This window comes from Sitodiplosis mosellana, unplaced genomic scaffold (assembly GCF_009176505.1).
Source record: "Sitodiplosis mosellana isolate CC-2019 unplaced genomic scaffold, AAFC_SMos_1.0 Smas_scaffold_54, whole genome shotgun sequence".
In the NCBI taxonomy this organism is placed as follows: domain Eukaryota; kingdom Metazoa; phylum Arthropoda; class Insecta; order Diptera; family Cecidomyiidae; genus Sitodiplosis; species Sitodiplosis mosellana.
The window spans coordinates 101,659-115,094 of record NW_022595296.1 but is presented as its reverse complement, the minus strand read 5'-3'; the positions used below and the strand labels follow the sequence as shown (position 1 = coordinate 115,094).

The 13,436-nt window shown below is 35.4% G+C and overlaps 2 protein-coding genes across 4 annotated transcripts; both read right to left on the bottom strand.

The window, feature by feature from the left end:
- Nucleotides 1-5,096: 5,096 nt before the first annotated feature.
- Nucleotides 5,097-13,435, bottom strand: LOC129570387 (basement membrane-specific heparan sulfate proteoglycan core protein-like). 3 transcript variants are annotated; one of them, XM_055449967.1, is made up of 14 exons: nucleotides 12,852-13,435; nucleotides 12,626-12,736; nucleotides 11,737-11,946; nucleotides 11,162-11,569; nucleotides 9,516-9,982; nucleotides 8,932-9,369; nucleotides 7,707-8,807; nucleotides 7,124-7,582; nucleotides 6,922-7,024; nucleotides 6,622-6,790; nucleotides 6,409-6,557; nucleotides 6,040-6,293; nucleotides 5,699-5,910; nucleotides 5,097-5,628 (listed from the first exon to the last, which is right to left on the bottom strand). In XM_055449967.1, the coding sequence occupies exons 5-14, from the start codon at nucleotides 9,675-9,677 to the stop codon at nucleotides 5,235-5,237; spliced, it is 3,441 nt and encodes a 1,146-aa protein (XP_055305942.1). In that variant the 5' UTR covers nucleotides 9,678-9,982; nucleotides 11,162-11,569; nucleotides 11,737-11,946; nucleotides 12,626-12,736; nucleotides 12,852-13,435; the 3' UTR covers nucleotides 5,097-5,234. The 3 variants fall into 3 exon arrangements, with proteins under 3 accessions (XP_055305942.1, XP_055305940.1, XP_055305941.1); XM_055449965.1 differs by lacking the exons at nucleotides 11,162-11,569; nucleotides 11,737-11,946; nucleotides 12,626-12,736; nucleotides 12,852-13,435 and adding an exon at nucleotides 10,149-10,465; XM_055449966.1 differs by lacking the exons at nucleotides 11,162-11,569; nucleotides 11,737-11,946; nucleotides 12,626-12,736; nucleotides 12,852-13,435 and adding an exon at nucleotides 10,149-10,465 and having other exon boundaries at nucleotides 6,409-6,554.
- On the bottom strand, nucleotides 11,378-13,010 carry LOC129570358 (transmembrane emp24 domain-containing protein 7-like). The gene is made up of 4 exons (XM_055449931.1): nucleotides 12,852-13,010; nucleotides 12,626-12,736; nucleotides 11,737-11,946; nucleotides 11,378-11,569 (listed from the first exon to the last, which is right to left on the bottom strand). The coding sequence occupies exons 1-4, from the start codon at nucleotides 13,008-13,010 to the stop codon at nucleotides 11,378-11,380; spliced, it is 672 nt and encodes a 223-aa protein (XP_055305906.1).
- Nucleotide 13,436: the final 1 nt, after the last annotated feature.

Genomic DNA, 13,436 nt, shown 5'->3' with positions numbered 1-13,436 from the left:
AAATCGGTTTTTCTTTTCGTTAACACAAATCAGAATATTTTTATAATGAATAAATTACGTAATATTATTTCCTTCAGCTTCACAGGGTACTATAGTGTCCCTCTTATGTAATAGCTCTTCTTTTGGTGGTTGTTTCGTGAACCTCGGGAAAATAGTGCCTATTAACGGAACAATAATTAACAGTTTATTCGAACATGTGGATACAGTAGAATCTCGGAAAAAAAAACTCACACAAAAGTTAATTGTCCAGAAAAGTAAAGCGAATTTTAACGACTTCAACAATTTTTTACAAAGAGTTTCGGAGAAAAAAAAATAAGTCCCAAAATTTTGAAAAATCCTCAGCGATGCGCGTTACCAGAATTTTGGCTGGTACACAGCACATTTCACCAGTTGCGACTTCGGTCATATATTCGTAGATGTGAATATAGTGTGAGTACGGCTTACCAGTTAGAACGTGTGTACATAAGGCGCGAACTAAGACGAAAATTCACTTCGCAAGAATTCGACCGCTTCGCACACACGTTGTAACTGGTAAACCGTACACACGAATCACAGTTTGCTTTGATTCGCATGAACGTTCGTATGACCGAAGTAGCAAATGGTGAAATGTGCTGTCTACCAGCCGATCAACTGGTGACGTGCGTCGCTGAGTCCAGTAACACAAGTGTCACAATAATGATAAAATATTTCGAATCGAGATTATTTTCATTCATTATTATTCCACGAAATGGAAAATGATCACAAGTCCTAGTTATTCATTGTATCTGAACCAAAGATGCACAATGCTCCTGATTCAATGGGCTATGTGCTTGTGTACAGAGCCTGTCCGAGGGTTAGAGAAAAAAAATGATTCAACCATTGTACTGGTGCATAGATAGCACAAAATTAGAAGATATTTTGAAATAAAAACTGGTGGTGCAAAAAGAAGTTTATGAAGTTTTTAGTTAAAATTCGTCAAAAATCGCAAAGAATCGAAAATTTAAAAAGTGGTCCGATTTGGATGAAAATTGGAACATAGCATAAGGGGGCCAATATAAGAATTTTGACATTTAAACTGATTCAAAAAACTGGTCCGAACTGGTCCAAAATGATTGAAAACGATTTTTTCCTCGGACAGGCCCTGCTTGTGCGCAAGATCTGGGCATCCATATCCAGCTTTAATGGATTTTAGTTTTTTTTTTAATGAGCGTACAGTGCTCTCTCAGGAATCTTAAGTAGTTTGTTTATGCAAAGTAACCTAAGTTTTCTGGACAATTAAGATTTTTGGACGCAAGTTTGTATGAAATTGAGGATTTCGTTTTTCGAAAATTGTTCAGTTTTTTGGAATATTACACACAGGGGAGAATGGTTAAGATGTGTACCTAAAATTGATTTTTTTTCTCGTAAAAATAACCCAAAATTAAGATGTCTAAAACAAAATTTATTTTTTCAGTCAAAATTTGTATGGAAGAAAATAAATTTTGTTTAAGATATCTTAATTTTGGGTTATTTTTACGAAATAAAATCAATTGTACCTAAAATCTTAACCATTCTTCCCAGTGTGTAGGGTTTCTTGAGATTTCTGAGAGCACTGTATGCGGCTGCATTACAAGAATAATGATTTCAGCACTTGCTACAGATAATTTCAGTATAAAATGTAATTTCTCATGAAAAAGTTCACGATGTATTGAAATGGTGCGTTAAGCATAGACTGAATCATCATAATAATCTATGAATGAGTGAATGAAACAACAGTGGAATTTAAGGTTTAAATGAAAAAAGCCAACATTACGAAATATTTCAGTCGACAGGATATTGATCGATATCATCACATTTTTATTATTTATTCCACTTACCCAGTGCATGTACTGGAAGTAAAATAAGTGCAATGAGTAGAATTTGCAACAGCCACATTTTCACAATTATTTTATATTGCTCCATAAATGTAATTTGAGTTAATTCACTTTATTTGAAATATAAAATGTTCAACAAGATGTTGATCGTCAAAATTCCGTTCATATTTTAGGTCACTTGAACGCGATGAAAAACTAAAAATCGTTGAAACCATTAGAGCTGTGGCGAGAACACCATCAAATAAAATAATTATTCTTCGATTGGATTCGCGTTTTTTTCTACAACCAAAACAATTAACTTGTGAACAAACAAAAATCAAAGGTTCAGCTCAAAACAATATATCGTAGTAATTACAATTAAATTTTTTATTCAAATTTGGAAATGTTCGACCATATCGTGTAGCTGAAAATATAAAACTGAATTCCAAACTGACTTCAGAAGAAAGCTATTGTTGGTTTCATACACAATCAACGTTTTGGAATGCCAAATCTGCGTCAAAAATGTACAATGAGTAAAAAGAGATAAAAAAATGGGAGTTGTGATAAAATGGAGATTGGCTTCAAAATTACTCATTCCGAAAGTTTTCTTTTTCGTCAAGGAATCAAAGAATCATTTTATCTCAAAACAAAATTTTATCCAATTTATGTGCGTAGAGTTTTAAGCCAATGTATCGAAACTTATTTTGACTTTGCTTGAATGAAATTTCTTTCTTTGAATTCTAAATCAGTTATTTATATAATTTAGTTTAAAAGCAAATATTACCAGCGTAGATAATGTAATTTTGCATTTCTTCTTATTTCTTATCGGTTTTACACTTATAGTTCAAATTATTGGTTTTAAAAAGATTTTCGAACACAAATTCAACGGTTTCGAATTTAAACCCTCGTTCCTCTAGTTAGATAAAAAAGTTCGCTCCGCTCTGCGTTCTTGAGTTTTTAGTTACTTAATCTATTTTGTTGTTTCACAACAAACTATTTTTTGGCGCACTACATGAAATGTATTTCATCAAAGTAACTTTGAAGTAATATATTTATTTGCAAAATGAATTACAAGATCTTGGTTTTATTACTTTTCCGCAAACTTTGCTTGTATGGAAAAGTATTGGTTTTAATAGCCAAAATTTCATGACATCTCCCCTTTCGGACCACTATAACGTCACGCCAAACTTCAAAAAGCACATATCTGTACACTAGGCAATGTAGATGGGAACAAATCCTATCGATAAAGACCTATGTGGCTCCAAAAACATGTTGTTTACTATGAAAAATGTGCATAATAGCGATGTGCGTATGGCGTCGTCCGCGTTCGCGTTTTTTGTTCGCCGATTATCTCAAAAAGTTGAAAAGATAATTGAGATCTGTAAAAGCCAAAAGTTTTGGCATGTCGAGACAAAGCTTCGGATTGATTTTGAGCCCATTCTGATTTACCAATTTCGTACCATAAGCCTCCGACTGAGGACCTGAAAAACCTTGAAAAATGACACTTTTGTACGGGAAGTACCCGAAAAAGGCATTTTTCGGGGTTTCGATCAAGGCAAACTGCCATTTTTTCTTGCAAAAATAATGGGAGTCTGTGAACAACCGAACACCTACTTGCCCATAAATTTGGTCCGAAATCGACATTTCTTGAAATTTTTGAAATTTTGTTCGAAAATGACACTTTTGTATGGAAAATGGTCGAAATAGTTATATTTTAAGGTCAAAAATGCTATGAAAAAAGGGTCCATCGAAATTTTGGTTAAACATTAAGCGGGAGGTAAACTAAATTGCTGCGGAGCGGAAAAGTTTGGATTACGTATGTAATTCGTTTTATTTCTTTTTTGAAATATACTGCCTTTGGTTATTAAATAAAAAATATGAGCATTGAATCTAAAATCACTTTAATTCTGTTCAAGACACAGAAAATATTATACGAAAAATTAATGTAATTTTTAAACAACATTTGATAATAAAAATTTGATTGGCGCCTTATGATATTATGCACCTATTTGTCGTTACTGCCACTGTTTTAAATTAAATCAAAAATATGAGCATAAAATTCAAATTCACCATAATTTGTTTCAACACTCAAAAAGTATCTAGACAAAAAAAAGAGCAGATTAGTAGCTCTACATTTCCTGTAGTGCTAAAAAAATCAGCAAGTGATGAAAGCTTGAAAACATCATATCATCAACAAGAAGAACATTTGAATTTTGTAAGTACGAATAAATGTGTCAACAAGTCAACATTTTTTTTGTATGTTACTTTTTTCTATTTATATAAAAAAAATTTAAATTCTGAAGACCAGTTTCTGATTAATGGTTGATTAGGTGTGAACGCGTGATATCATGAATTTTCTCCGAAAAATAAATGACCCAAAAAATTACTCTGACGCATAAATTTGGGCCTTTATTCGGAACGATTACATCTCAAACAAAAACAAATAAAGACCTAAATTTGTGCGTGAGAGTGATTTTTTCATTTTTTTTTCGGAGGAAATTCATGATATCATGCGTTCAATAAAAAATTAGTCAAAAACTTGTCATCACAATTAAAAAGTAATAATACATAAATAGAAAAAAGTAACATACAAAAAATGTCGGCTTGTTGACACATTCGTTTGTTCTTGTAAAATTCAAACGTTCAAGACGATTTCTTGTTTTCAAGCTTTTATCACGCGCTAGTTTCTTAGCTAAACAGATGATTCATAAGCACGAAGCCGCTAAACATGTTTGCATGGGTATTTCGAAGAAAATATGCTGGTATGGAGTGGCTTTCATTTGATACCCGAGTCAGGCGCGTAGTCAACAAGCAGCGATTGAAAGTTTATCAAGTATCCCGTCACTTTTGTGATTCATCCTATTTGGATGGTGTAATTATCAAATATCAAATTATGAGAGATGTAACAAAAATTTTGCTCTAATTCTATCCTATGCATGGAATGCTGCTGTATTGTGCCCACAACGCACAGTTAATTTTGACGATTAGAAATTGTCCGAAAACATGAATCTGATCGGTAAGCGTAATCTTCGATTTGTTCGGTCTTGGTTCGTTTTCAAAAAGTTTCCTTAGTATCATCACCTGCATTATGCCGATAATCAAAATAACGAATGTCTGTGTCACAGACCCACCACAGGGGTCACCATTTATTGCTCGGTTAAGAGTTTTACTAATAATAAATGATACGGAACATATAACAAAGCTTTTCTGAATTGTCTCATTTGTGGGAATGGTTCTGAATCCAATTGTTGCATAAATATTGAATAAAGATTTAACGCAAATCTGTTTATTGGTTCGTTGTTAAAATTACTTTATTCAATCAATTTAATTGAAAAAGTAGACCAATGATTTTGAACAATACATTGACTTGAGTATTCGTTCTTATGCGATATACTTTTTTCCTCTCCGTTTACCAAAAATAATTTAATTAATTGGTTTAAATGATTGAAGTTGTATAGATGTTTCCGAGTTGTTATGATTTTTTTTGTTTGATTTCGGTGTGTCACTTTCAACATAAAGGCCATTTATCGCAGTTAGTGTGTCGTCTGGCGATTTGGCTAAGAATGGGAAGTATTTTTCCCGTAACACATTCACCGGCACGGACGGTGCTTGACAATTAGGCGATCCCAGCATAGCCAAATAATCGGTATCACCAGAGTTGAATCGGCTCTCGTTCGCCTCTACATATGGCTCATTCAAATCCACATAATGATCCGATTCGGCATTCCCAAGTATTTTCGAAATACTTTGCTCCAGATCACTGAATGTGGGACGTGTCTCGGGCTTAAGACGCCAACAAGACAGCATGATATCGTGTCTGCATGGAAATTATGAAGCATATCAATACATATACTTTCTTGTAAAATGTCAAAGAAGTCAACACTTACAAGGCTTGCGTGGCAAATTCAGCTTTTTCCAGTCGATAACCGTCGTTCAATTTGCGCTTCACCTCGTAAGGCTCCATTCCTGAATAAGGTGTTGCGCCGAGCGAAAATAATTCCCACATCAAAATTCCAAATGACCAGGCGTCGGAATGTGCACTAAACACAAGGTCATTTATCGACTCCAGTGCAAGCCAATTATATGGTAAGCAATAAGTCTAGCAATTTTGGATAGAGTAATTTGTTATTTCATTTGCTTGGTTCTTATCGTTATTTAAAATGTTTTGATATTAAAATTATCCGTAAAAAATGTCTTTTGTTCTGAGTTTACATTTTCACATTTTTACCTTTTTATCTGGGTCCATTTGATAATTCTCATTTTTGCACAATGATCGGGCCAATCCAAAGTCACAAATTTTCACAACATTTCCTTCACATAATAGGATATTTCGTGCCGCCAGATCACCATGCAACACTTTTCGTGAGGCCAAATAATCCATTCCGCGTGCAATTTGGAATGACCAGACGAGCAAATCTTTTGTTGTCACTGAACGCGTTGATTCATCTGTTGATTCGTCCACCCTTACTACACAGCCGCTATCTGGGTGAATAACAGAAGAAACATTTTCATTTCACTCATCATTTCGTTCATGAATAAAAAACCAAATCAAATGGGTTTGAATTTTTTTTTCATTTCAACAGCGGATAAAACCTACTTCTTTCAATGGTAGTCGTTTCTGGTTGACGCACCGTTTCCATGCTGGTACCACCGGATACGTCAAATGATGTATAATTATCTGCCTTTGATTGATAAACACTCGCCAAATTGTTCAGCAAATCGCAGTCGACGTTATTGACCTTTCTGCTTTTGAAGAAATAGATTCGATCGTTGATTAAAATACTTTAAATTCGATGTGATAATCTAGTACCTGTCTGATGATAAAGGTTTGGAACTAGTCGGGATGACGGTTGGAGCGATTTTAGTATTAATTTCATCTTTGCCTGGCACAATTTGATCCACAAAATATCGTCGGTTCTTCACCAAAACGCTATGAAGACTACCAAACGGACAGTATTCGACGATGACCATTAGATTGACTATCGAGAAAGACAGTTGAAAGAAGACAAAAATTATCATAAGATTTAACCATAGAAAATCGAATCGCCATCAAATCCGAATGCAAAAATAATCTTTGACAACTTGAGGTGATTGCCATTTGTTTTCTTACATTTTGTGATATCCTTAGTAACAGCGCCAAGTAAATTGACGACATTCAAATGTCGACCCAAATGGACCATGATTTTCAGTTCGGATAATAATGCCCGCATCACCTGTTGAATTCATTCAACAATTGAATGACGTTGATGGTTGTGAATGAAATGAAAATTTTCAATCAAAATATGTCATGGTAAATAATGTTGATGACATACCTCATTGCTAGCAATATTCTTCACCATTTTGACGGCAACTCTTGTTTCCTCCTCACCGGGTATAATGCCCTGTGCCGTTGCCTCCTTGACGACTCCAAAAGCTCCAGCGCCAAGCTCTTTGCCAAATTTCAGTTTGTCGCGTGGAAATTCATATTTTTTATCATAGGGCAGTAGGTCAGCCTGAACATCTAATGCCAGTTCTGGATTAAAACCATCTAAATTTCCGTCCACAAAATTGCTCAATCCAGCTTTTTTAAGTCTTTTCCGATGACGATATACAGCCCATGCACATAAAACCAAACACACCGCCAATATGAATATCAGAATCACTAATCCGATTGTGAAATATGTGGTTTGATACCATGGCACGTCTGGAATCTGAGAATATTTACTCTGATTTGGTCTATGCTCCTGACGTGGAACTTCACAATGGTCACCTTCAGTGTTGTCACCGCAGTTCTATACAAATCAAAGCAATAACAATAATCAAACAGCATACATGGGTGAAGGGGTATCGTGATTTTATCCGTAGGTAAAAAAATACCCACCAACTCCTCCCACTTGCGCATTTATGATGACTTACGTGACAAACGCCAGTTTCAGCATCGCACTCATCTGAATGTCCGTTACAATCGCATGGTAGGCACACTCCCAAGTAAAGACCATTATCGCTGCGTGTGTAGCCACGAGCGCAATCTTCGCAACTGATTCCTTGATGACCTTGTGGACATGCACATTGTTCAATTTCAGAGGCACGAGTTGAGTTTTCAGTGTAATATATGCTGGTCGTATCTAAAATGACCGAAGACAAAGCGGCTTCATCAGTTGTGGTCGTGTATGTTGCCTTGATGAAAATATCCAATACATCGGCCAAAGTCATGAGCAAATATTCACGATCGATTGTATTTCCATCGATGCGTTGCCAGTTCTCTTCCAAAAGTGGTACAACATACGGTTGTGAAATGCTTGGAGCGATTTCATCGCGACGGTAGTGCAAAATGGTCAAATCGTTCAAACTACAAATTACCACATCGGGTGCGTTGTTTCGAGACATAATTTCACCAGGTGTTGGCACAAAGCGAATGGTATAGTTGAGATTTCCACCATACGACGTGATTTTGTTACCGACAAAACGTGATGGCAAACGCCAGAAGTAAACATCTGGATCACTAGCTAAATTTTGAATCAAAACTTCATTGTTGTATGAGCTAATTTCAAGGTCACTTTCTTGTGGATTTTCGAAATGAGTGATCAAAGCGAATTCATGGCGGTTCGGGGCGAATGTAGCGACAGTTGAATCTCTGAACAATGAGCTGCTGGTACATGTTTGGCTCAAACCGTTACAGAAACACTGAATGCATCCGGTCCTCCATCTTGGACTTAAGAAGAATGAATGGCTTGAGCATTGATCACAACGGGCGCCAATTACATGTTCTTTACATTCGCAACGGCCGTCTGAGTGTTCACGAAGTGTTCCGCGTGGATCACAGTGCGAAACTTGTGGTTGTTCGACTGAGCATGAACCACCCGGCAACAATGGATTACCGACAAATCCTTGGGCGCATTGTTCGCAACGACGACCAGTGTATCCACGGTTGCAGTCACAAACAAGTTCACCGTCTGGACCCAAGTAGCACGTACGGGCAAAGTTATTTCCACTGGTTGTCGATGGACATGGGCATGGCTGTGGATAAAAAAGTTTATAATTAGAATAGTGTCAGAGTTGAAAAAAACCTCTTTTTTTTTTAAATTGACATGGACTTCAAGTCAAAATTTTCGACTACGACTGGTTTTACCCAAGAACTTACTTTGCATGGAATCTGTCGGTATGGATCGCCATAATTTCCTGGTTGGCATGGTTCTTCATCGCGAATACAACGGCCTAACCAAGCACCATTTTCTTGACGAGTATATCCAGGTGCGCAAGACTCACAGCTCAAACCTGAATAACCAGCTGGGCATCGACACTCTTCGACAAGTGATGCTGATCCAAGACCTTGATCGATGACAGTAGCTGAATTCATCACAATGTGCAACAATTCAACTTCACGTTGAACAGCATCGATGTATTGCAATCGAATCAAAACATTTTCCACTTGAGCCAATGTCATCATGATTTCTTCACGTGAAGCCAAACTTCCATCAGGTTTGTGCCATTGACCCGGTACAAACGAAACAGATATTGAATTACGAATGCCCTCTTTGTTAGGGTTTGGACTGCGGTAAACCAAGATTTTTTCGTTACCCTGAAATTATCAAAAATTCACATTAAATACATTTCAAAGTAGAAAATTGAAGGTGTCATCAATTAAGAAGCATCGTTAAGCCAAAGTAAAAAGAAATCGGAAAAAACTGATGTCCTAAGCTCAATCGAAACCAAAATCGAACTCACCTTAATGATGACGTCTGGTGCATCATTTGAATTGCCACGTCCGCTATATTCAACGTCATATTTGAATGTGCCACCGTATGATTTCAATTGATTTCCAAGATAGTCGCTTGGGAGTGCATAGTATGGCAATTCACCGGACACCGGCAAATTGGTTAATCTCATTTGAACGCCATGGAGTGTTGCGAGCGAATCGTGTTTATCGAATACGTTGTTGATGCTAATCGATTGTTTTCCAGTCCATGGGCCATGCACGCCGATCACTGTAAGCGATGTCACTGGTGTTGGAAGGGTAAATATGAACAAATTGGCGCATTTACATTGCGATGATGCACCGAAACAGAAACAATTGATACATTCTTCTGGACGGCTGGCTTTGTCATTGAATGATCCATTTTGACAGATTCCTTCGTTGGATACAGTAGCGGTTTTACAACCTTGTTTATCGAAACGATCCTCGCAATCAATCTCTGGAAGGAAGAATTTGAGTAAAGAATACAGTTTTATGAGAAGAGCCAAAAAGTAATTTAGAGCCAAACTCAAGCTAAACAGTAAACAAACAATGAAATTAAATATAGAACAATTTTTATGTTTTGCTTGGCTAAACTACTTGAATACCATCCAACTTCCATTTACCCAGTGCATGTACTTTAAGTAAAATAAACGCAATGAGTAGAGTTTGTAACAGCCACATTTTTACAATTATTTTATATCACTCAATGGTCGAATTTGATGTAATTCACTTAATTTGAAACATTTGAATGTTGAACAAGATGTTGATCATCAAAATTTCATCAGATTTTATGTCACTTTAATACGATTTCAAAAGAAAATCGTTGAAACCATTAGAACTGAACCAAAAACACCATAAACTAATTTTCTTCAATTGGAATCGCGTTTTTTGCAACTAAATAAAATAAACTTATAATACAAACAGAAGCTAAAGGGTGAATGTGGATTAAATTAAAGTATAATGCACTATTTATAACTCAAAATACTATACATAATACATCATGGTGATTAAAATAAAATCTTTTATTCGACCTCTGAAATGTGCGATTATGTGTAACTGATAATATAAAATTGAATTCCAAACTGATTTCAGCAGAAAGCTATTGTTAGCTTCATAAACAATCAACGTTTTACAATGCGAAATCTGCGTGAAAAACGAAAATTGCGTAAAAAAAAGATTACAAAAAGAGTGTGGAGTTGCAATAAAATGGAGATTTACGTCTTAAGTTTCTCCGAATGTTTTATTTTTCGTCAAAGAATCCAAGAGTCATATTTTTGTCTTTAAGACAAGAATATTTTTCAATTTATGTGCGTACAGTTTTAAATCAATTTATCGAAACAAAGAAACTTATTTTGGTTTGGCTTGAATGACCTTTTTTTCTTCGAGTTCTAAATCAATTATTCAAATGTTCTTCTTGTTATCGATTTCTTGTTTTCAAGTTCTTATCACGCGCTTGGTTTCTTAGCTAATCAGATGAGCGGGTCCAAAACGCATAAAAACAGTATGATGGCCACAAACACGAAACCGCTGAACATTTTTGTGCATGGGTATTACGAAACAAATATACTGATATGGATTAGCTTTCGTTTAATTCTCAAGTCGCCAGTGATTGAAAGTTATTATTATTCAAGTTTACCTGAAAACCGTGCTTTTTTCCAAAATTTCCTATTTTAAAGAGATATAACAAAATCACATGGATTTAACGTTCTGCATGCGAATCTTTTTTATTCAAATAGGTTTTTGGTTGACAATTTCCTTTTCTTTTCAAATTCCTTGATCTAATTCAATCCTTTGCACTGAATGCGGCTGTATTGTGCTCTTAACGTACAGAGGGTAATTTGACAAGTAAAATTTATCCGAAAACTTCAATCTGATGGGCAAGCGTGATCTTTGATTTGTTTGAACTTGGATCCTTTTCGAACAGTTTCCGTAGTACCAGCACCTGCGTTATGCCGATAATCAAAATAACGAATGTCTGCGTTACAGACCACCAGAGAACGCGATCGTTCAGCTCCTTGGCAAATCGACGACCATAACCTTCTCGCTAAATGTTAGAAGACGAAAAAGATGAAAATTTTAATTAAAATGGATCACATTGACATTCTATTCGAAGCAAATGAAGCAAAAGAAGGAAAAAGGAATATCCATCATCGGAAATGGCTCACAAACCAAACCATCCGGTCTTTTTTTTGATATATCAAATTTACTCACCAGACGGTAGTATGTCTGCAAGTTGATGATATTTTCCAAATAATCGTGAATTTGATCTGCTCTGGATTCCATGAATGTCATTTCATGGTCATGCTCCTCAAGTAGCTGCAGCAATTGATTCGTCCTTCCAGTCTCGAATAATATGAATATCGATTTTTCGGTGAACGTTGAGAATTGATTGTTGAAACAAATCCGATGTACGCCAGTTTCCTGAGATAAAATTAAATATAAATGAAAATAACGTCAAAATCAATGGAATGATTACACACAGAATCTCGACGAAATGTAGCAAGTGTTTTGAATTTAAACCGAATTTCAAAAGAACGAGAAAGAAAAATAAACAAACAATGACTACCAGCTGTGTTGATAAATTCTGATGACTCAAACAAGTGTGGAACATACAGTCGAAAAAGATCGAAATAAAGATAAACTGAAGTGCGTCTGGCAACAGAATTTTCAACAACCATTCATATAATTGGAATTATTTTCAAGAAGTTGAATATAAATTACTACTCGAAAAAAAGTCATGTTTTGTTTTCTTGTTTATGTTTTTTTTCTACGTTTCTCGGCATTTTCAAGTGCTTTTAGGCGCTTCAAGTAAATTCATAGCCAAATTCGAGTAAATTTAACGGGCACGTACCAGTTGATACACATTTTGATTATGTTTTTAATGAATCATTCAAATTCTTTTCTTAACTGAGCGGGTCATAAATGAATTTGAGTTTATATTTAGCATTATTTGAATTCAATTTTTTTTTCATTTCGGTTTCATTATGTAAATTAGGCGATAAAGACTTTGTTTCGATTTCGTTCTTGTTCATAAAAGTGAATCTATGATCAATGAAATAATAATGAACTGCACATGCAATAAAAACGATTGAATACTTACACTTGTATTAAAATTGAACCGATCGAGCTCTTTTCGTTCCGCTTTGTATATGATTTGTTTCATAGGTGATTCAATGATGACATCAACGTCCAATTGACCGCCACTCACAACCTTCAAAGTTTGGAAATGGAAGAACATCAAAACGATACTTCTCATTCGATTTATTCAATTTCTTCAAACAAAAATTTCGTCATCTAGTTTGTAAATGTTGGTGTCAGCGACTTACTTGAAACTCAAATTGGCACTTTGAATTTTGATTGATATTTTCGAAAAAACATTCCTCGCCATTTGCGGCCAAGTCGAACGTAAACTCAGTGCCAAAGACGACATGTGATAAACCAATAATTGAGCAAAGGAAATGAACAAATTTTGCCGAATTTCTCATTGTGAAATGAGATTTTGGAAAGTTTCAATAAAAAAAAACTAAATCACAGTTTATCTGTTTATCTACTTTTTTTCTTCACGTCCGAAAACGACTTTTTTTATCTCGCTAGAGAAAAAAATCAATTTCCTCTCGACTAATTGCTAACTGAAAACAGAAACACCGAATGCGCTACGCAATGGACCCATTTCATGAACGTGGCGTGACAACAGCTGCCAATACAAAACCAACACGAATACGAATACAAATACATATAAATACACAGAATGAAAAAGAACAGTCGCATTCGCATTCAAGGTGTTCCAATTGGAGTATGTTTTAATCGTAATATATGATAAATAACCACCGATTATATTTCAATCAACTCAAAATTATGTGGATAAAGAACGGATGAAATTTTTGCAAAATATTGGTGGTGACCAGAGAATC